The 23,375-nt window shown below is 38.3% G+C and overlaps 4 protein-coding genes and 1 non-coding gene across 5 annotated transcripts; 1 reads left to right on the forward strand and 4 right to left on the reverse strand.

Moving 5' to 3' along the window:
* Window positions 1-48: 48 nt before the first annotated feature.
* On the forward strand, window positions 49-504 carry LOC149015001 (cyclin-dependent kinase inhibitor). The gene has a single exon (XM_089157076.1). The coding sequence runs from the start codon at window positions 49-51 to the stop codon at window positions 262-264; it is 216 nt and encodes a 71-aa protein (XP_089013202.1). The 3' UTR covers window positions 265-504.
* Window positions 505-2,895: 2,391 nt separating this feature from the next.
* PMI1 (plastid movement impaired1) lies at window positions 2,896-6,112 on the reverse strand. The gene has a single exon (XM_089156854.1). It carries the CDS (start codon window positions 5,884-5,886, stop codon window positions 3,277-3,279), a length of 2,610 nt encoding a protein of 869 aa, XP_089012980.1. The 5' UTR covers window positions 5,887-6,112; the 3' UTR covers window positions 2,896-3,276.
* Window positions 6,113-7,775: 1,663 nt separating this feature from the next.
* Window positions 7,776-12,449, reverse strand: LOC149015003 (eukaryotic translation initiation factor 6-2). The gene is made up of 9 exons (XM_089156875.1): window positions 12,353-12,449; window positions 11,955-12,010; window positions 10,025-10,121; window positions 9,849-9,934; window positions 9,702-9,746; window positions 9,006-9,136; window positions 8,701-8,811; window positions 8,334-8,617; window positions 7,776-8,195 (listed from the first exon to the last, which is right to left on the reverse strand). The coding sequence occupies exons 2-8, from the start codon at window positions 11,962-11,964 to the stop codon at window positions 8,360-8,362; spliced, it is 738 nt and encodes a 245-aa protein (XP_089013001.1). The 5' UTR covers window positions 11,965-12,010; window positions 12,353-12,449; the 3' UTR covers window positions 7,776-8,195; window positions 8,334-8,359.
* Window positions 12,450-14,756: 2,307 nt separating this feature from the next.
* LOC149015004 (small ribosomal subunit protein bTHXm-like) lies at window positions 14,757-18,738 on the reverse strand. Its single transcript, XM_089157183.1, has one exon. The coding sequence runs from the start codon at window positions 18,634-18,636 to the stop codon at window positions 18,379-18,381; it is 258 nt and encodes an 85-aa protein (XP_089013309.1). The 5' UTR covers window positions 18,637-18,738; the 3' UTR covers window positions 14,757-18,378.
* A 3,613-nt stretch (window positions 18,739-22,351) lies between these two features.
* On the reverse strand, window positions 22,352-22,506 carry LOC149015005 (U4 spliceosomal RNA). Its single transcript, XR_016173856.1, has one exon. It is a non-coding gene; the product is annotated as a U4 spliceosomal RNA (small nuclear RNA).
* Window positions 22,507-23,375: the final 869 nt, after the last annotated feature.

Below are 23,375 nucleotides of genomic sequence, written 5' to 3' on the forward strand. Positions count from 1 at the left end.
CTTCTTTCTCTTCTACTCATACTTGTGGTGAACCAGTTCTGGATAGAGATGGGAAGAAAGATAGAAATGGAGACGGAGAAGATAGAACAAGGTTGGGAGACACCAAAGAGAGGAGAGTATCGGATCCAGGAAGCTATGGTTTGCCCGCCGCCACCAAAGAAGAAAGCTGTTTATTATGGGAAGATAAGCAGAGATCCACCCAGTAATGGCTACTTCAATCCACCTGATCTCGAGCTTCTGTTTGCCATGCCTCCAAGACACTAAGCTTGCTTGTCTGTTTGGATTTTTTCTTTCTTTGAATGTTTGTTTTGTCGATACTGTAATGCAGTTAGTTTAGTCCATATGATTCTTCATTTCTCTGTTTCCTTTCCCCTCGTTTCTTGTGTAAGAAAAGTTTCATTTTTTTTTGTAGTCCAATTTAGTGAAATTTGTTGAATGCAGTTAGTTTAATCCATATGATTCTTCATTTCTTTGTTTCCTTTCTCCTCCACACAAGGTTTCATTTTTTTGTAGCCCAGTTTAGTGAAATTTGTTTTTGTCACTTCTCACTATATACATACATGGTTTTTGTGATTCCAAAAATGGTGCCTGATCTAGATTGGTCTTTGAATCAGCCTGGATCAGAACTCAAATCAACATATTCTTGAGTAGTTTTCCTTACAACATCAAGCAGTGAATTAAAGAAAATCAGGTTTGCCAGAATCAACACGATTGATTCTACACCAGTTTCGGCTTCATAGGTTCACCATGCAAACAATGTTTTTACAGAAAAGTGTGTTTTTTTTTCTCTTTCTTCCTTTAAATGAGTTTGTGTTTTCTACCAGAAAAAAGAGAGTTTGTGTTAGCTATTAGTTTCTTACTAGGTTTGAGTTCGTTTCGGATCTAGCTTTGTGTATCGGTTTCAGGGTGGACCAGTTGGGTTTGGTGTAGAAGAAGGTCCAAATAAACATTTTGTTTGGTTCAATTTCTTCTCAGAATCAAATTTTGATTCCAACTGGATCAAGTGTGATTACCAAAAAAAACTGGATCAAGTGCTAAACCCATGGGAACTGAAAACATCTTTGTAGCTAATGTAAAAGAACCCAGAAGATTTCCATAACAGATTAGAGATTCCTTTTTTTTTACTGGACATTGAATTTTGATGTTCCCATAAGCAATGGTGACGCAGCGTTCTCTGTGCCCTCAAACCCAACAGTTGTATAATTATGTCTCAAATGTTTCAGCAAAATATTTTTTTTTTTTCCGGGTTAAAACAACAAAAACAACTTCCAGATAGGTTTTATGCTCATATGAGGTAGTGGCTACTAGCCATGGCTGATCCATCAAACTCAGAATCAGTAATTGACCTGCGACTTCCGTGGATGTATGTGGTTGCATCTGGTAGAACAAAGCTTTCATGGTGGTCAGTCAAAAGAGTATACTGTTAATGAAACATGAGTTGTGGAAGGTTTCCCCAGGCTCCTAAATACCAGTACATCTTTGTTAAAGAAGGGACAGCAACAATCAACAGGAAAATTTCTTGCAATTGTCTGCGTGAGCACTTCTATGCTAAGAACACCTGGAATCAACTCCTCCATTTGCTGATAAAAATTATCCCAAGCAAATCAATCCTTGTATTTGCATACAAGGAAAGAAAGCTACATCACTGCAAAGCCTCAACACACTCAGCTAATTATGTTTAAAGTAACATGTACACTCCAATTTATTTATGACTTTTGAAGTTTGGTACATAAAAAACAGTTGCTAAAGAATGAAAACGAATTAACCCAGTCAAGATCAGTGTGTGGAAGTGCAAAATGGTAGCTACAAGCTTTACAATCCCTTAAGAGTCAATAGTTGCTTGCAAATACATTGACCAACTTGGATGAGTAAGTTGTTCTGCAAGTGTATTTTCAGAAAGTAGATACATATATACAGATACACATTTCTTATTCTGGCTTTTCCACTGCAAATTAACTAAGGTTGTCTTAAAAGACTGCCAGAACATCTAACAGTAAGACAAACTTATGTACAATAACTTGAGGTAGTTATCCTTTCTCCTCCCAGACCAAAATGCAGGGCTGGTTCAGCCTCAAGGATTTCACTGTCCTGAGAGGTGGGCAGTTATTTTCAAGCATAAACACATATCTACCACAACTCTGGAAATCCTCCCAAGTAAAAGAGGAAACCTAAACACTCTGAACACGGACTCAACTCCTGCACAAATCTTGTTCCCCCCTGCACGGTTGTATCCTGTTCAGCCATTCAACTCTATTAAAGCCATGTTGCCGTCAACCCAAAAGCCATTCATATCTTCTCAACACTTCTTCCCGAGTAACCTTCAACCTACCCCTTTGTATTTTAATTTCTCTGATATCTTTCAATATTAGTCTTCCCTGTGAGTGCACTTGAACCAAAAAGCCCAGAAACCATTTAGAAGTTAGAACCAGCTACAAAACCCACCTCTAATATATCTGACCAATAGTTCAGTGCTTCTGAGCCTCCTACGGACGTTTTAACCACAGGAATAGCATTGGCTAGCTCAGCCTTAAATATGCTGCAAGAGAGGAAAGCATCAGCATCTTCTTTGCACAAGATGGCAACAGAAAGAAAGGTAGTTTCTTGAGCCTCCATTAGAAACTAAAGCTATACAATGGTCAACTTGGCAAAACCATATCTCGCAGAGTCTCAACCTGGAGTGCTGCACAGATTTCATCATATAAAATAATCTTGAATGTGCAAACCAGAAATATGCAAACTTTCTGTGCTATCATCCTTCCCTAGCTTCCTTGGAATGTTGAATCTAATTTTGACGAACAGTTACACAAACATGTCCATGACATGAAACCTAACTTCCTTCTGACCAGATTACTTAAGCCAATGAATTTTTGGGTGCTTACAGAAAATAATAAGGAAGTTAAATACCTCTATTATTCTCACTTCATCTTTGGAATCACAGGGCCTATTCACATTGTTCCTGTCTCTGAATTGTCTAGGTGATACAGAAAAAGCAAAAAAAAATCCATGCTCTTTGGCACTGCTGAGCAAATTATGAATTCTATCAATTGGAATCAAACAATGATCACAAAATCACTCCAAAAAGCAATAGGACCACTCCTAGGCACCAATTCTCATGCTCTTATTTTCATTAGTACGAACTAAGTAGGAAGTAGAACTTATTAACTGAACAAATACATTTTCCTAATTACAGATGTATTGAAGCACACATTTTCCTTACTACATGATCACAATCATCGTGAAAGATGTTGCCGGTTGAAGTGATCATACATGATATGTCTATTGTTGCTTGGGGAATTTTATATCTGGATTCCGCATCGACTTTAGCCACATATCTGCTATTATGCGTGAAGACAGGCTCCAGAGTAAATCCTCCTGTTCTTTTTCTTGGATATTTTTGCCCTTCTTTCCTGCTTTACCTAGTCCATATGCAACCAACCACTGCATTGCTGTCAACCGTGGCTTCTGAGTATCTAATTGAGGCCGCTTCCCTCCTGACCTCACCTTCAAACCTCCAATATGCAAACTCACTACTTTGAACATCTTGTCCTCATCATATTTAGATCCTGTGGCATCTACATGAGTGGCCTGAATCAGTGCAATTACTGGTCCTCCCACTGCCTCATACCTCCTCAATGGATCTCTTAGTTGTACAGCTACCAATAGTGTGACTGTTTCCAGGTTTCCGGGATTACCTTTAGAGGTAGTTAGACCTCCATTTCTCAACCAATCATTGAAAGGAATGGCAGAGGCCAAGGGGTGGCTTGGATTTCCCCCCTTTATTTCTGTCCTCTCAACAAGTGGAGAAACATCAAAAGGAGCGTTTTCATCTGCCATATCTGCCTGTATCTTCAAAGCTTCGACTGCCATAGATTCAATTTTTTGCATTGAGAAAGCTAAAATCTCTTCTACTGTCAGTGGTTCCTCACTCACATTCCAAATTCCAGTTGAGATCCTCTCTTTCCTGCCTGTACTCATTGCAGCTGTCATGGATTTTACTGCTGCAATGGTACGGGCTGCACTTGAGCTAGCACCTTCTTTGTCCCTTCCATGGATGATTGCTGAAGCAATGCCTTCAAAAGCTATTTGTTCTGGTGTTTTACCCATCAATTCATCAATTAGAATGGAAGATAAGACTTCTGAGCTAAGTTCTTCAATTCCAACAGCTGCCATCCTCTGAAAGATCTCAAGCCCATTCATGGATTTGTGCAATGGCAAAATCATTGGTTTCGAGATCTGCATAGCAAGTTTTGGAGTTTCTTTTCTTGTTACTTCATTATTGAAAGGATTCATGGCAGCCAAATAACCTCCATCTCTTGTCTGGACCACTGAACCTAACCCCTTTCCAAGGTCTGACAGGAAAACTTTGGATTCAGCCTCTGAAGGTTCTTCAGGAGCTTCCAGTTTGAGACTGTGAATGTCAGGCTGATCAAATTTGAATTCATTAGCCTCCTCATTCTCGAGCATCTGAAGAAATTCCTTCGTTACTGTTTCCTCATCTGCGTCTAATCGTTGTGATTCAGCATCATCATCTGCTTTAACTGAATTTTCACTACTCATCATAGACTCAAGAGCCTTGATTTGCTGAGCAATTGAATCAAGCTCTGTTAATCTTGTTAGACGGATTTGATCATTCACAACTTCCTTAACCACCTCACTGGAAACTGATCTCCCATCTGCAGTGTCTACTGCTTCATTATTTTCCTGGATCTCAATTCCTTTATCCACAACTTCGAATTCCGGAAAATCGAGGTCCTCGTTGATCAGCTCCGTCTCTTCAGGTTTTTGAATTGTAGAGGAAGTAGCAGGAGCAGGAGCAGGAGCTGGAGCTGGCTCATCAAGATTCAAGTCATCCATGGCCTGAAAATCCATTGATTTTCCAGTCTTTGAAGGAGATGAGGCTTCCATTCTACGAGAGATTCTTGGGCTGGGAACACTGAAGGAAGACTTGGATTGTTTACGACCAAAAGAAGACGAGGAATCCGTCCCTTTAGCTGCTCCAGGACTGAGGGCTTGACCATAAATTCCAAATCCTCCATCTTTCTCCATAATCTGGAATCCTAATTTCAGAACTAATTCTCCTCCTTTTGCCTTTCCCGATAGATCAAAACTAATATCCCATTGCCTAACCCGTGTTCCTTCATAGCTCTTTTCGATGGATTCCTGAACCAAGAGACTCAAATCCACAGAACTTCTGCCAAAATCCAGCTCATTAGCATCAACAGCAATTACATAAATCCAGAAAGGCCGTGGTTCAAATTTGACCTGTTTTCCAGTACCACTACTACTGCAATACAGATGACACCTAACAAAGAGAGTCTCTTCGAAATCTGCTGCTCCCTGCAAAACCCTAGCAGGCATCGTTTGTACTGCTCCATCTCTGGTCTCTTTCTTCCTTACACGAACAGAAAGCCGAAGCCCATTCATAGATGCAGGTAAGCCTTGAACAGTAACTACTTCAATAGAAAATAAACAGCTTAACTTTTGCATACCTACGTGGGTAAGAGCTCGAATTGGCTTCCAATTCCAGATTCCTTTCTTTTCTGTTGAAGCTGGTTTATCATCAGTAAATTTCTTCAACTGCAGCGGCCGATCAGAGGGCAAAGTCACCCTGTCCTGTTCCTCTTCATCATCCAATTTCGGCCGGGATTTCCATGGCGACAACGACAAGCGCCTGGAACGAGGCTTGGGTTGGGGTTTGTCGACCTCTGTTTTCACAGTTACAGTGGCATTAGTGGATGAGATTGAAGGAACCGAAGTCCGGGGAAGAGCAAGGGAAGCAGTTCTTCGGGAGGTTGGGTGCGATTGATAGAGGGATTGACTTAACGCGTCGAGTTCTTCAAGGAGCTGAGAATTGGAGCTGCGTCTTCCTGGGAGCTCCTTCGCCATTGAAGAAGAAATTACTGGCGGCAGCAGCAGAGTATGGAGTAGAAATTGATCAGAGAACGAAGAGTGGAAGATGGAATTACATTATTGGGATAAGGATTTGGAAATTATTTTGCGGTTTCTGGCTTCTGAGGTGGAGGAGCTGCCATGGAAACCAGAGGATTTGGGTCAGTAGAACGTATGGAGCATATGCTGGCATCGTTTGCCATCTCTCGTCTCTGTCTATCTCTCTCAGCTGCTCTGTAGAAACGCAGAAGAGAAAATCCGGTCCCACCAGATTTATTGTTTGTTTGGGCGCGGAAATGGACTGTTTTTCGTTCTCTCCCGCGCAAGCTATTGGTTTTGTCTGGTCTGTATGATTGGCTACTCTCACGGCCCCACATGCAGCAGATGTCGACACGTGTTCATGATGCAGTTCACACCAGCCTGCACTTGAGAGAAGACTGGCAGGTACGACCGGTAACGGGAGGTAGTCGATTACAGTGCTGCGCAATTAATGTTCAATAGTAGACAATTAATGCTCAATAGTACAGTGCTGCGAATATCAATGTCTGTTCATACTTTTAAGAAACAGACGGTCAACATTGAAATCTCGGTCTCGACTGTTTGCAGCATTGTGTTCAATCTCGGTCTCGACTGTTCGCAGCATTGTGTTCAATCTTGATCGTCTGTTCACACTTTTTGAGAAACGGACAGTCAATATCAAAATCTCGGTCTCTACCGTTCACAACACTGTTGCGAATCTTAATCTCGACCGTCTGTTCAAACTTTTAAGCAACGGACGGTCAATATCGAAATCTCGATCTCAACCTTTTCTCAGCACCCGAGCAATTTTAGGTAACCTGAATGTCAATCGGCCAGGCCAGGTGGGCCTCGACGTGCCTAATCGGGTCTATTGATCCAAAAAGGTTGGTTCTTCTGCAACCAATTTAATCATCGGTTTGGTTCAATCTTGGACCTAGTCGAGCTATGCCGGCTGATCGAACTACTTTAATCAAGCTTAACCGGACTTTCAAAATTAATTTTATAGCTATTTTTTCTTTTCTTTTTATAAGTAATTTCTTGTATCTGTTCTGAAATATTGAATTTGTCCGAAATATGCTTTGCTATTATTATTTTTTTTTAATATTAGTTGTGCCCTTTACTAGTAGTTTAGAATCTTATAACAATTTTATAATCTCAAGTTTTTAATCAAAATTTGAAGTCCTACTGCAACCAAGTGGAAACCGAGACTAATCAATGGGACTAGAATGAGTATAAGTAACCAACTATCTTCTACCAATGGGAGTTGGTCCAAATGATAAGCAGCTTGGTTACCTTAAACAAAGGTTTTGGTATCGAATCCTTGTGGATGCAAAAAATCTCCGCTGGGAGACTCACCCACCACAGCTAGGTGTGCGACGCGGGTCGAACACCGGTTTAAAGGGAAGGGCGGCGCCGGGCCGCGCCGGGCCGGAAAAGGGCGGAGCGAGCGGCAAGCACACGGGCGGGGGGGGTCAGAAGGCGCCCCGAGGGCGTTTGGTGGGCCGCCATAGAGGAGAGTCACCAGCTTACGCAGGAGCCAGTAGCCCTTCGGGGTTGGCAAGCCCAAAAAAAAAAAAAAAAAAACCATCTTCTACCATGTCTTGAGATCTGCAGTTTAAGGTTGCCCTTCCGGAATCGACAATTAATGATCTGTCGAACCTCATTTAGTGTAAATAGGATGGTTGGACCGGTCAGTGCAAACCGCAATATGAACCGGCTGATTCGTTACCCGATTCACCGATTTTTAAGCTGGGCAAGGTCTGAGTTTCGAATTGAGTTCAGCCGATTCAATTTGGAATCGGTTGCTGATTGCAGTTTTCCACTTTTACCTTCACAAATACTTCTCTAAGGTATAAAATTTACAACCTTGAACAGATATTCATGGAGCCCATGACATCTTTCTTTCATAAACAAGAATAGTGCACAGAGGCAAGCAAGATGACACAATTTTGATGAAGATTTTTAGAGAGTTTAACTCATTTTGGAAGCAAAACAAAGGCAGCATAGCCTAGAAAGACGCAATCCATATTACAAGCAAAACAAAGGCAGCATAGCCTAGAAAGACGCAATCCATACTCCAGTAAGATATTTATCTACCTTGCTTCAATTTAACTTGATGAACTAGATGCTATATTGGCACTCATACATAATCAGAACATTATTATCCTTCTTCAGAGTATGAATCAAGTTCAGGTTTCTTCGGAGAGCATTTTTGGGTCGCAAGACATTCGTCTCAGGATCAAACGAAAGGAGGGTTTGCATATCTGCATGCATCAAATGCCAAACTCCTGTTACAACAAAAAAGAAAGAGTCTATACATGTGAGAATCCAGTATATGGTCATTGCAACCAGTAAACTTGGAAGGATGAAAATAGCATCATATCAATATAAGATTTGCAATACAATCCAATGACTCTTCCCTTTACCTGCGCCAAAATTAAAGATCGGCACCTTAGACATAACTGTCGATCAACGATTTTCTCATTTCATCAACTATGGCATTTGGTTGAGCTTCTCTTAACTTGAACACACTCTCAATTACAGAGAGCTCAGTTGCTGTTGTGTCTGACCCACAGAATGCAGTCCAATCATTGACTGTCATGCCAGCAGCTATGACTTCACTACCTCGATTAATGGTACCAGCAACAAGAGGAACTTGAAGAAGCGTAGAAAGCTCGTCCAAGTCTTCAATGGATGTATGAGGGTGGACCTGTTTCAGTAGACTTTCTCATTGACTAGTCAAAGAAAAACATACTGTCAAGCAAGAGTTGTGCTAAGGTACTTTTTCCATACCAATCCCCCTCTGTTGGAGAAGGCACAGTAACTGCCTACAAGAATGTTTCCTGCTATCGTCTGCCTGAACACTTCCACGCCAAGAACATCTGCAATCATCTCCTCAGTTTCCTGATGAAAGTTACCCCAAGCAAATCAATCATTGCAAGTTACTAAACAAAAATTAAGCTATATCACTAAAAGGCCACTAATATGCAATGCCAACTTTTGTGGAAGAAGCATGTATCGACTTAATTCCCACCGAATTCTAATCTGTGGATTTCGTGCATGGATAACAGTTTGCCAAAGAATGATAATAAATATACCCTGTCAAGATCAGTATGTGTAAGAGCAACATGGTCGTTGCAAGCTATGCAATTACCAAGAGCAGACAGACGCTCATCAATACGTTGGACAACTACTTGATCTGGTAAGCTGTTCCGCAAGTGCTGAAGCTCTGAAATGGAATAAACAAATAAGCAAGCAAAGATGTTATGTCAAGCAATATTTATATTTTCTGACAGTCAAATAACATGTACAAGCTCCCTATTCTGGCTTTTCCACTTATTTACTTCATGAGGGTTATCTTGACAAGGCTGCCATTTCATTAACATGAAGACAAACTTGACTTAAAAAAGGAGGATAGTTCCTCTGCAACAGGCAGGTTTCACCACCCTGACTTACTCTTTTTTTTTTTTTTTTTTTTTTTTTTGGGGGGGGGGGGGATGATCTTTACAAGCATAAACACAGCCAAGCGCAACTCTGGAAACCTCCCACTCCCAAGTACAAGAGAAAGGCCACTAAACCTGAATACAGACAATCCCGTTAAACAAGTCTTCTCCCAACTGTGGGGTTGGATCCTGTTTTGACTTTTAATGACATTTCAGGCCATTTTTACTGTCAATACAAAGCCATTCATAACTTCTCATCGCTTCTTCCCGTTAAACCATTCCTTTATTTTTATTCAAAAAAGGAAATAAATTTTTTACATCTCCAGTGACTTTATCGTAGTTGAAGTTTACCTTGGTCAGTAGTGGTGTGAGGCAAGAGAAGCCCATTCTTATTTCCTGCCATGATAAGCAATACATGAGCAAAACACATTGTAAAAATTGATGGTTATCAGCTTCAAGCCTATATGAATTTATAGTTCAAAACTTCAAATCACATACCAGCACATAGCCGACCAATAATTCTAGTGCCTCCTATGGATGTTTTAACTACAGGAATAGCATCAGCTAGCTCAGCTTCAAATACACTGCCAGAGAATCAGGAAACCATCAGCATCCTCTTAACACAAAATGGCAATGGAAAGAAAGTAAGGTGAATAAAGCTTGAACATTGTAACCTGTAAAAGCTTTCTGAGCCTCCAATGGCAACCAAACAGTATGCATTGGTTAACTTGGAGAAAACCCCTACCTCACAGGAGTTTTCAAACTGGAGTCCTGCATAGGTTCCATCATATAAAAGAATATGAATGTTCAAGCAAGAATAGTGAAACAGTCCAGTATTAAACCTTAAACTGTACATATAACAGTAATGACAAGATACAAGTCACCAAGACAATGACTTTCGAATTTGGAACCTTATACTCTATTATCTATCCATAGATAAGACATTTTCTCATATCCTTGGAGCAGGGCCGAGAAAGATGGAACAGAAACAGAAGAACAAAAATGCCTGTTCAATTTTAAAACATCATTGCTACCATGGCTTCCAAACCTTATTGCAACTCTTGCCAAACAATGTGGTGAGCTCTAACCTATTTAAACCAGTTTTTCTGCTGTTGCCTACCTCCCATTCTAAGCAACAAAAGTTGCACTATGAACTAGTTAATAGCAACTTCCCCTCAACCAGATTACTTGAGCCAGTTATAGAAAAGAAAAAGGAAGTAAAATACAGGGGCATTCCTTTTCCAAAATACAGAAAGTCCTATTCCCTAAATGGCAAGTGAATAGGAGATACAAACAATTCCTCTAGCTCAAGGGGAATAGTGGGAAGTTGAAGTATAAATGCAATTCAGGCCAAAAAGAAGCAGGGAGAAATCAAAAGTGAAACATTATGAGAATGCCAACACTTTAGATCTGATCTCCAGGGAGTTGAGAAGAAAAGAGAGAAAGAAAATGGGGATGTGGATGAGTTGCTCTCCCATATTCAGATATCTCAAAAGAGAGCAGCAGCCAAAGCAGTTATTGACATTCAAGAATTTCATTTTGCTGCCAGAAGCCATACTAGACCATTGGCAGTGTTAATCCAAAGGGCACTTCGAGTAAAAAAATAAATAAATTGGTAGGACTACATGAAAGATTACTTGATAGAGCCATAAAACTAATGGTCCAACGTTTCCCAGTTTCCTAAACCTCCCTGGGAAAAAAATAAAAGAAAAGGATGAAGAAGAAGAAGAAGAGATCAATGAGTAATGTTGGTAGCGTCAGCTTTGCAAAGGGAAAGTACCCATCCTGTCACTTTGGGCTGAAGAAAACCTAGAGTAAATTTGGGAAATTTTCACTCATTAATTTTTCTTGTTTTATGTCCTTTTATACAAGTCACCCCATAAAAATTCAAGGAGGCTCTTGTGAACTCCATAGCTTCTCAGGCCCAAAGAGAAATGGTCAAATTAAGGTAAATCCATGATGGAGCATTGAACACTTATATGTGAAATATAGAATAGCAAGGGAAGAAAAGAATAACAGGTACAACTTCATCAAATGAAGGTCTACATATGACTAAAAGCACTGATTTAAAATTAAATCATACATACAGCAAAATGCAAGTCCTTAGTACATTGGTCCAGGACACCCTCTGGGCAAATTATTCCAGTAAGGTGCCTCCGGTATGTTTTCTTTTTATTTTTAACATATCCATTGCTGCCTGAATCACCAACCATGTATTCGGTTATCCAAAGTCATGTAGCCGAAAACAGATATATTTCTACATCTAACTTCCCTTTCTTGAAGATACTTTAGCTCTCTGTGGTTCTTATTAGAGGAAAATGAATCTCCCCTGCGTCCTTGACTTATAACTTTTCTATATATTTGTGTGGTTTCTCTGCTTCAGTCTTTAGGAAAAGCTTCACCCAACAGATTCTCGAATGGAGAACACTGTACAGGGTATTAGATAAAATACCCAGTTATCAATACAGAGCCATTATTCATTTAGCCCTAGAACATCATAATATCCCATGATCGCTACTAATAAGCTTCAGATAAACACAGCAGACTCCCCAAAAACAAAAAATAACAATAATAAATAAATAAATAAATAAGTCGTGAACTTACGGTTTGCCATAATAACACGATGAGAATATCAAACTGCAGATAATCACAAAGAAAACCTGCAACAACAGATTAAAGCACCTACAGTTTTAGCGAAGCACGAGAAATAACCAGTAAGTGAAACAAGGATTAATTCAGAGTCATCAATTCGGAAAACAAATGAATGTTTTCTCTATTGAAACAACTATAGCTAGCAAAAAGCTTGCGGATATATTCAATAAACACTGAACAGGGGACAATTTAGAATATTTAACCCCAATATCAAATCAAGCACAAGCAATCGAATTCTTCGTGCTATAATGAACGAATTACGTCAAAAGTTCATTCCTTTTTCTCCAAAACCAGATATCGACGTGGATCGAGAAACAATGAGAAGAATTTATTCTCAAATGAACTTTTACCTTGAGCACAGAATCTCGCTTCCTAATTAGGGTTACAATGTAGAGCTCTCGTAAGACGAACAAGCTTCGAAGCTTTAAGCCTTAAGCACGCATGTAAGGACTTGAGTTGACTCGCACGCAAACCGATTCAGAAAAATTTTATACACGTGCGGCATGAAAAGACGCCCGCAGGAACAGTTAAATCGTAGTTGTTTACCGTTCTACCCCCAAAAAAAATTACTGTTCATGTGCAGGGTTCCGTTAGTACCCCTGCTCATTTTATGAAATCCAAATTGGTCCTATATTTGCCCTAGGGTTAGGGGGATTTTAATTTCATCAGCCGACCACTACTATCGCGCCACGTGCCCAATTGCTAATCCAACGGTTGTAAATGAAAATTCAGAATTTAAGTGTAAGTACAATTTTTTAATCATACAACACAAAATCTTTTGAAATTTATAGAAAGAACTCCCTGTAACTCTAGCAATTTGAGGCTCTTCGATTTCTCCGCTTTCTTTCTTCCTCTCTTCTTTTCCTTTCTAATATTGAAAAGCTTTGGAGTGGTGTTATCTATCAAACTGATTGGATTTGCGGTGTTTGAAAGATTGTTTTTTTTCATAAGCTAGATTCACTAACCAAAACCAGCAAAAACTACATAAAGGCAAAGGCTCTGAATCCTAGATCCATTTACAAAGAAACAACATCTGATGCTAACCACATACAACTACCTCAAGAGAACATCAAGAAAAAAAATTTGAATAGAAACTAATGAAAGGAAAGAAGGAATTGTTAGTGAAGCCTACAGGTTGTCGATTAAAGCTCAAACGTGATTTGGATGTTGTTGCAGGCTACGAGAAGAAAGATGGGGAGAATGAGGTTCAGAGTCAGATATGAATCAGGGACTTCTTTTTGCAAATTAAAAAAAAAATTAAAACCCTTAAAAGGTAAAAAGTAAAATTTATAGTTACTAGCCCAATTATTTACTTTTGATTCATACCTGTTGATACGGAATCTCGCTCGTCCTTCCTTGTCACGAACCTACACAATACGAGCTCGACCTTGGGGGATCGAGGTACGTCTCCGACTAGCAAGTCAGTACCAATGATATGATCTCAACTACTCAACAGAGAATTCAAGTAATTGATCACACAGAATATGAATACCTGCCTAATAAGGTTTACCTCAGGTGTTTATATAATGTAAGTTAATAGAGTTATATTCGAAATGTGACTCTATTACGAGTTGTTTATAGGAAAGTAACTCTATAAAGAGTTCTTTTACCTAGTTAACTATCTTCTCCAGTCGTTAGATGATAGGGGTCTACCTTTATAAGGTTTCCTCATCTTGCTGGCGGATGTGTTTTCCATCATGGTCGGTCCTACCATGAATCGCCTGGTCAAACCTTGTTAGGTAACGAACCTAGTCGGACCGTCCAACCATGGATATAAACCAGAAGGCATAGAATGACCATTTTACTCATTAACAATACCGTTAAATGCAACATAGTATATGTGGTGAGATCATGGCCACTTGCCGCAAGCACTAGGGCTACCACAAATAAAAATCCAGGTTAAGGCTGCAATTCAATTTTTCCCCAAATCATGAAATGGGTATATGCGACTAAATTAAATAAATTGAGTGTTCAAATTGTAAATCTGAAAAGTTCTTTTAACTTAAATAACCTAATTACCGCTCAAAGTTAAAAAGCTAATTACCAAACTAACCCTACTCAATCAAAGTTAAATATCTAATTAACAAACTACCCCTGCTCAATTAAAAGATGATACGTGTTGGCTCTAGAGGCTGCGAACAAGAACTCAGGTCAGGTTCTCCCGGTGCCAGATTTACATTATTGTTTTTTATTTTTGGAAAAGGAAGCTTGTTACTATAGGGTGGGAACTAAATTACTAATATACACCGTCGAGTGGGTGCAAATCCAAGACCTCCCCGTGGGAGGGTGGGTCTTTAACCACTTGACTAACCGATCATTGGCATAGCATTACGTTTTTTCTAACTACAAGCTTTTATAAGGCCTTGCCCTAATTAAAGCTGGAAATGGCCTACAACCAGAAATATTAACGTGTCATTAAAAAATATAGTGATTTAATAGTTTTTAGTGACAAATTAAACTAATATGTCCAATAAAATTTTAATTTTAGGGTGTATGTGTTGTTTAAACATAAAGTAAGGTGTCAGTGTTTTAAGGGTTTATTTGGTACATGAATCTAAGGATTTAAAATGAAATTAGATTTCAAATCTACGGATCAATTGTTTAAAAAGTTAACCATTTGGTTAACCTCAAATCTATCGAAGTTCATAGAGTTCCGTTGGATTACTCCACATGAATTCACAAATTTCATCAATTTTATACTTATATAGAATCCATGGATTTTACCTAATACCCAAAAATGATTTAATTCCCATTTGTAAGCAAAAAAGTAAAATTCCTAGATTTCATGAATCCAGGAATGTTTTACAACGAAACAGGTATAAATTTTCGATTCATAAATCTTAAGATTTGAAATCTCTGGTTTCAGATAACCAACCAAACCCTAAAACATCCATTTAAAGGTGCGAGTACAACTTGCTAAAGAAAACACACTTAGCTAGTCACACCTTACTTCTTAAAATATGATCTATGGTGCTCCATCTCAATTGTCCACCATATATATCTAAAAAAGAAACCCACCAAAAATAAAAACCCATCTAAATTATCCACCACATCATACTATCATACTATCATCATACTATCATACTACTATTATAAAAGTATGAACTCAAGGGACACGGTTACATTTTGTTTCCCTCTAATACCCCTCTTTATTCAATCAAGTAGACCTTTATATTAGTAATAAATGATGTCTATAATGGTCAATTAAAATTCTTGAAATTATTTGAATCAATTTAATTCTCAATTTTTCCCTTTCTTGTTTTTTTCAAAGAAACATTAACAATTAAAGGAATATGAAGAATTTCTCCCGAAAATAAAGAAATATTAATTGATGAAGAAAAAACTGCATTAAAAACGTTTAATCAAAATCACGCATTTTAAAGACAAACTTATTCTAAAATCCAACTTTAGCTGTTGTTAACAGGTTCACTTATGCATAGGCCATTCAATTTCAAGCCAATACATGGTGATTGATAAATACCTCGTGCATTTGCACGTCACACTTTTACTAGTATAATTTTATTAATAAGTGCAATCATAATAATCATTTACAAATAATGATTAATTTCTATCATATTTTCAATGTAATGGTTCACTTCCCAATGTATCCCTACAAAGTAATAATGGGAGGAAGGAACATACGCTTGGGGAATATACAAACTACCATAAATGCAATCCTTATCTACAAACTATAATAAATGTATCAAGGCAAGTCTTACCCAAATACAGTAGGGTAAAATACTGCCAAATAAAGGCCTAAGAAGTCCCAAATCAATAGGTTGGTTTTTGCTTTAGTATAAAGAAAGCCTGTTTGTTTGATGCTACATGTGCACTCAGTTTTCAATTTTGTTAGAATTATCATCTGATTGATATACATGGAGAGGGTCAAGTCATGCAAGAGAGAGAGTGAGAACAAAACGAATGTGTTAGAAAATACATGGTATTGATAACAGTCATCATTTCCCATTCATGAATCCGAATTTCCAATGGTCCAGCAGGAATGGAGTAAATATCAGACAGTTCATCCACCTTTGACAATAAATGGATGACATAATGGTGGATCAAAGTTTTCCAAGAGCTTCTTCATTCATTTGAAGTAATTTTCTTGGATTCGCAAGAACGAAGCTCATTGTTCCCTGCTCAGTTCAGTTGTCATGATTGTAGAGATGTGCAAAGTTGGATTCCTGCTGGCTCTTCTTGATACTAGGTTTCATTATGAGTTATTCCAGATTGTTCAGTACAAATGCAGTAAAGCTAGAAGCCAATTTCGTCACATCGAAATAAAACGAAGGCGGCACAGGAGTATCATAAAAGTAGCAACAGACTAACCCTTAGAGCAGCCTGAGAAAAGACAATGCAGATTTTCTCATAGCTCAACAGACAGAGCAATCAAGAATGGTCAATACTGTTTATGCAGACTTACCCTTGCTTTCACGGAGAGGCTGTTTCCAGACTTCACTTGAATCTAGAGCAACCTAACTGTTGCACCAATGCCTGTTATGTCTTTTTATCTTCTTTGCTGAAAATATTGTAAATGGATTCGTATATATTGCATATGAATCATAAGTTAGAGGTTAATAACTCAAATTTGATTGATTATTACTGTAAGAGAGACTCAGATAGCCAACAGGCTACCCAGACTGTGCCTTCTAGTGTTGAATACTTGGACACTTTCCTCCAAAAATATATTTATCTTGTTAGAAATTCATCTCCATAGATTCCTCTTCTCCCAGCCTCCACCCAAAGAGAAAAGCTTCCATGAATTAATGTTGCTCTCTTGTTCCTCTTCCACAACTTCAGTAGCACATTTACAAGTCTACAACTGGGAAGAGTGCTACTAAGGACTTCGCATTCTCATGACAATGGATCCAGAATTTGGGGCTCTTCTTCAGAGTCCAAATGACATTTTGTCGTAGGCAAACAAACATCTGATGACACTAACCTTTTGATAAACTTGGGGAGGCCCAGGAAAATCTACCTTCAAAAGATACGCCGTCTTACGATCAATATGAGCAAATTTTGATTGTCTGATCAAACACTCAGTTTTTGAATGTCCTCTTCAAAATGCAGCTCTGCCCTGCCCCTCATAAAGAAACAAGCAACAACAGAAAACCACCTATCCCATACAGGGGGCTGGCAATATGGATCCTTGCCTCCTAATCGGCTCAATTTGAGGCCATACTGAGTACAAGGCCTAAGCGATGCATATCTTTTCTCACCACTTCTCCAAAGGTTATTTAGGCCTGCTCCTAACTCTTCTAGTTCCTTCAATCTAGTTTAAATTACTCCTTCGTATGGGGCATTTAAATGTCTCCGTTGAACATGGCTATGCCATGTCAAATGACTTCGCGTCACTGGAGCCACTACTCCGATACCAGCTCTAACATGATTCTTACTTTATCCTTCCTATTTTGCCCTGCCCCTTATATTGACTTAAATAAAGACCTCATCACTTGGATTGCCAAGAACATCAAAGAGGCTGAGTCCTACCCAACAAATACTATAGGATAAAAACTGCCAACTAAGGGCCTAAAAAGTCATAAATCCAAAGAAGGAACATCGTTCAGATTGCCATGAAAAATCAAAGAAGATGGGTATTTTGCTAAGGTGAATACTGCAAATTCAGATTTCAATGGTGTTAAGTCAAAACCTAGATCATCATTTAGGTTGCCAAGAAAATAAACAAGCTAGAATCTTATCTAAATTAGGTGAAAAAACAGCCAAACACAGAGCTGCAAGGCCTTCAATCAAAACCTTGAATATCAATTCAATTGCCAAGTCAAACAAGCTGCTCTTATTAGGGTGAAATAACTGCCAAATACAGAACTGAAGATCTTGAATCCTATCAGTCAACCAGTCAAGACACTTGATTGTGCAAATTTCATGGTATGGTTGATTAATGCTGTCGTCTTTGTAACACTTCTGCAGTAGCAAACTACCTTTTTACTTAGCAGTGAAGTCAGAGTCACATGACTCAACACAAACAAGCAATTCAGTCTTACCTTCAAACAGCGGTGACTCAAACTGCTACATTCTACGTTTTCTACAGAACACCAGTTCTGCAGAGTTCCTGTATGCCCACTTTACTTGCAAAGAAGCAATTTTATTAAGAACCCTCAAAAGATTTCCTCAGACGATTCTTTGACATAAGTAGAAATTTGCATTAATTAACCCAGAAAATTCTCAATCCCAGTTCAAATTTCTGGAGAAAATAAAAAATTTGGATGGAAAAATGTCTACTCATAAACAATAGGAAATTACAGTTATGAGAGATTTTTCTCACGTGCATAGAATCAAAAACTCCAACCCTAGAAACAGAGATCAGAGAAAGAGACCAACCAAGCTAGAGAGATACAGTGAAGAAATTGAAACAATATTAGATGAGCTTGAAAGGAAGAGGCCAAGGAGTAGACCTGGGCACCTCGACCTTATCCTTGATCCTCTCGATCTTTTTTTCTTTCTTGGGTCTTGCGTTGCCATACGAACCCTTAAACCGCTTTCCACTCTTCGTCTTCTTGTCCCCTCGACCACACAGCGCTGGCACCGAAGCTGCTGCTGCTGCTCTTGGCGCTGCAGCTTGCCCTGTTGCCATTACCCTTTTCACTACTGTGCCGCACAACTGCAGCATCGCCATTTTTTTTCACTTCTCCGAAGTCTCAAACAGACAAGGCGAGCAACGTAGAACCAGGATTTTTATTCGCGGCAGCCCGATCGTGGAGATTTCGCCACGTCTATAAATGAAAATCCAAGTGGGGTTAAAAGTCAAGTTTAATTGTAATTTTTACATTGATTTTTATTTGCGGCAGCAGCTGCCGGCTACTGCCACTGGTGAAGATCTCGCTACGCCTATAAAAGAAAATCCAATGTGGGGTTAAAAATTAGGGGTTTAATTGTAAATGTGACTTTTTTTTTTTTTTACATTCACATTGAATGGTTTTAAAAGCAGAACCACAAATCACGGATTTTTATTTGCAATAGCTGCTGCCAATGGTAGAGATCTCGCTACGTTTCATAAATTTACGAAATGAAACCCTCATTCCAACTCCAACATCTTCTCTAGTATTGGGAATTCTCCCGTTCCCTAGTCAAAGGCTTGGTTGAATGCGGGATCTACTCTCCACGAGGAGTGGTAAGGACGTAGATGATATCATCACGACCTCTCTTTTCGTACCGCTAGAGATGCTTAACGCCACTTAGCCAACTGGCGTTACCTACACTTTCGTGTCTCTCAGTGTGGTCAGCACTGGGTGTTTCCGAGCAGCGAGGGTATTAGATTGAAATCCTGCAACAGAGCCCTAAAAACAAAGACCTTCCAAGGTTTTATTATCCACCACTTTCATGGAGGCTATGCGAATCTTTCTTAAAATCTGATCTAAAGTGCTACATCTCAATTGTCCACCATATATTTCGAAAAAAGCCCACCAAAAACAATACCCCATTTAATTGTCCACCATATATATCTAAAATGGGAACCACCAAAAATAAAAGCACGAATGCAATACATCCCCTACACTTAAAAGTTACTTCCCTATTTCTTCTTATAATCTAGCTTTCATTCATCTCTTATCCTTTCTATTTAATGTGGGATAAATAAAAGTAACATTGATCTTTGCATAAATGCCTGTATTCTCATATTGACACTGGGAAAGGATATTTGAATTATGACATGTTGATTTTTTACTACTGACGAAATGGAATATATATATTTGGTTTTGCTTCAGAGCAGCTGCTGCACGTGCAGCCAACGCCTTGATGGGTAGCAGCTGTATTCACATATTAATCCAAGCCATTTAATTCAATAACTCAGATGTTGGATGGGTGTACAGCTGCCCATCTTGGCGTTGGCTGCAAGTGTAGCCACTGCACCCAAGCAAAGCCCATATATATTGCATCAGATTTAGTTGAACATAACTAAGATGTATAATCTCTTTCCTACTCCACCCAAGCCCTCCATTGAATATTATTCTAAAAATAATGGACGTTATCAATTTTAATTGCCCTACAACTCTCATTCTCTTGCTGGGAACTTCATCTGCAATTTAATTAGAAACACAGTAGGTAAGACATATGGATAAATAATAAATATATTGAAAAATAAATAAATAAAATAAAAACACCATGAAATCAGGATTTCAAATTCCAACGTGAAAACGATTTCAAGCAATTGAATCAAATCCATTACAAAGACCCAAGAAACACTTAAGAACTTGCAAGTAATTGTCCTTGATAGTGAAATGAATTTGAAGTCAAAAATGAAGAAGAACGCCTTAGCAAGCTGCAAATAAAAACCCATATACTAAGTTATAAATCTAAGCGAATTAATACTTTTTTGTTTGAAAAAACCATTATGTTTACATCTAACAAGTAACCTTGCCTTTTGAATATATTGAGGAGTGTGGGTAAGAACAAGTCTAGCAAAGGTAGAATCACTCCATAAACCATAGAATAATAGAGAGGAAACAATAGAAAAGTCATAAATGGAGCATTAAACAAATGAATCACACATCACGAATGACCAAAATTATCAAATCTTCAGAACGAAGATTGTGGACTTGGCACTCATGCCATCGATGTTACTCAAAAAATTAGGTTGGTCTTGTTATTGCTTCTCAGGAAGGATTAGGTGTAACGTGTAATGCATGGTATATGGTTTTCTATGGTTCAAATCATGGATGCAGATACGTTTTCTTGGGTCTCAATAAAATTCAATTTTTTGACAGTTTCCACGAGTTTCTTTTAGACCATGATGAGCAAAGAGGAGAATTCTTCTAGAATGTTAAAGGGTAAATTATTCTACACTGAATAAATATAATATGGTAACAACTAACAATATGGCATATTTGTACCATTTGGTATTCGATACAATACTGATGAAGTATCTTTGCAAAACACTGACTTATATCATACAATTGACACCCTTTACCCATGACCTTTTAATTCAAAACTCTGCTCTAGTTCTTTACCTCCCTATTAAGCTAGTTATGGTTTGTTTTCACCTCCCATTATCTCAATAAAATCTGAAAATGTAAGAAAGGAAGGATATTTCACCGAAACTCGGCGATATTTTGTCGTTTGCTATATAGTGACATGAAACTCATCTTTGAAACTAAATTTACCCTAAGTCGCGGAAAATTACCTTTTCCGATGGGTTCCTCAATTGCCGTTTCATCTTTTGCTATTACTATTGTTGCTTTTGTGAAAGCTTCCAAGCAAAGAAGATGTGAGCAGAAAAGGAAACAAGAACCACTAGCAAGGAAAGGTAAAAATTTTGTTCGAAACCCAATGGTGGCTTTCTATCCTTCCAATTCATAGTTTGAAGAAACATTAGAATCATGAGCTGGTTGCTTTTGATTTTAGCACACACAACCATAGATCACGCAGATTATTGGGGTTTTCTTCAACAATCTTATTCCTTTGTGCGTCATTGAGAAATGGTAGAGAAGAGAGAGAATGGGAGAAAAATAGAAGAATTAATTTTGTTATTTTGATTTGCAAAGTCAGTACTCAGCATTTTGAAGCTGTTGTTGTGAAGAAGAATACGAGAGAGGAAACAAAAAAGAGACGAAGGAAGATGAGAGCGAAACCAAGAAATGCAGATCGGCATATGAAAGTGAAAGTGTGAAACACTACCAATGGCTAATAGATCTAAACCGTCCAAAGCTTAGTTGACTAGAAACCCCTTATGTTGGTGACATGTCGTTGATATATCTAAGCTTTCAGGCAAATGAAACCCCCTAATCGGCTGACATTTCATACCCATATCTTGAATATAACTAAGAGAGTTAGATCATTACCAAAAAAAAAACTAAGAGAGTTAGATGCCTCCAATGAGGATTACAAATTTGGTATGTATAATAGACGCACCCCCTAAATATTAAAATACCAACTCCCCCCAGAAAAAACAATTTTCCCAAAACCGAGCCCCAAATTGCCAACACTTCATAACTTTTGGGGTGCAAAGTGCAATTATTTAAGGTCGGTCAGGGTACAAGAGACCCATTAATGCTTAGACGAACCCGTGACAAAAGCGCCAGATTCTGTCGCTCACAAGGCTGACCAGACCAGCATTGCAAGGCCCACGGCCCTCCACCATAATTAAAGTTCTTTTACAGGCCAGACATTTTGTACGTTAACCTATGAGTTGAGTCAGGAGGGCCTCCAATGAAAGTTTCAAATGACAGATCCTACACGTTATGTAACATTGCTAACACTTCATTTAAGGTCGATCACGGTTATGGAGGCCCACCATTGAGAAAAGAAGTTATGAACCACCCACCACCCATGACCAAAGCGTCAGATTCTGTCGCTCAGATATTTATATTTGAACCATTTAACCACTTGCATTGTAAGGCTTTACCCTAATTAAAGGGAGCCTTTCCAGAAATTCTCGACGGCTTGAGCGTAACCCAAGCCGAAGAGGGGGTTTGGAAATAGTTTTCAACCAGCAATTGACGCGCCTCGGTTATTACCTCACTAGCTGCGTCATTGCCCCAAGCGCAAAGATGCTTTTCAATGCTTCCATGTCTCACCTTTTATAGCACTTTTTTCTATATCATTCCCACTTGGCATCCGATGTGGGACAAATAACATTCTGAAATCATGTTTATTAATTTTTTCTTTTTCAAGCTATTTAAGTCTGACTTTCAAAATATGGAATTCCCTTTTCATTTTTATATATAATAATAAATTGGATAGTAGACGCACATTCCAATGTTTATTAAAATCGAAACTATGCTGTTTATTATTTTATTTTTTTCCAAAAATAAACTTTATATTGTATCGTATTGTCTCAAATAACAATGATACTTTTACAAAATAAAAGACATTGGTCACAAATGGTTTAATAAATATAATATGATATTAATATTTATTTTTTGTTAAAAAAATCATTCATATTAAAGACATTGATTATACATGGGTTGGGTAAATATGGTACACTAAGCATTGTATTGCATGTTAATGAAGAAAATGCCTTTTAGGGTAAGGGATGGTTGAAAACAACGATGACCTTGTAAACTTTTTTTTTTTTTGGTTGGGCGAGGAGGAGATAAACAATGACCTTACAAATTTTGTTATACACAACATTTCATGTCAAGCACTGAATTGCGAATATAATTTTTATTTTATTTTTTAATTTACAGTTCACTTAGACTAGCTTATGCCCATGACTGTATCTTAAATATAATTTTTTTATATAATTTAAATTTAAATATCGTCACAATGACAAATTAACGCATAACCTCTTAAGTAATAGCATTGGTCATTGTCAACTGAACAAACATTTGATGGTAACAAATACTAGAAAACAACTCTACTCTCAAATATTTCATTGTCTATTGTATAGTCTCCAATGAATAGAGATCTTCAATGAAT

This window comes from Hakea prostrata, chromosome 5, assembly GCF_041222555.1.
Source record: "Hakea prostrata isolate BN-2017 chromosome 5, UWA_Hpros_2, whole genome shotgun sequence".
NCBI classification, from domain to species: domain Eukaryota; kingdom Viridiplantae; phylum Streptophyta; class Magnoliopsida; order Proteales; family Proteaceae; genus Hakea; species Hakea prostrata.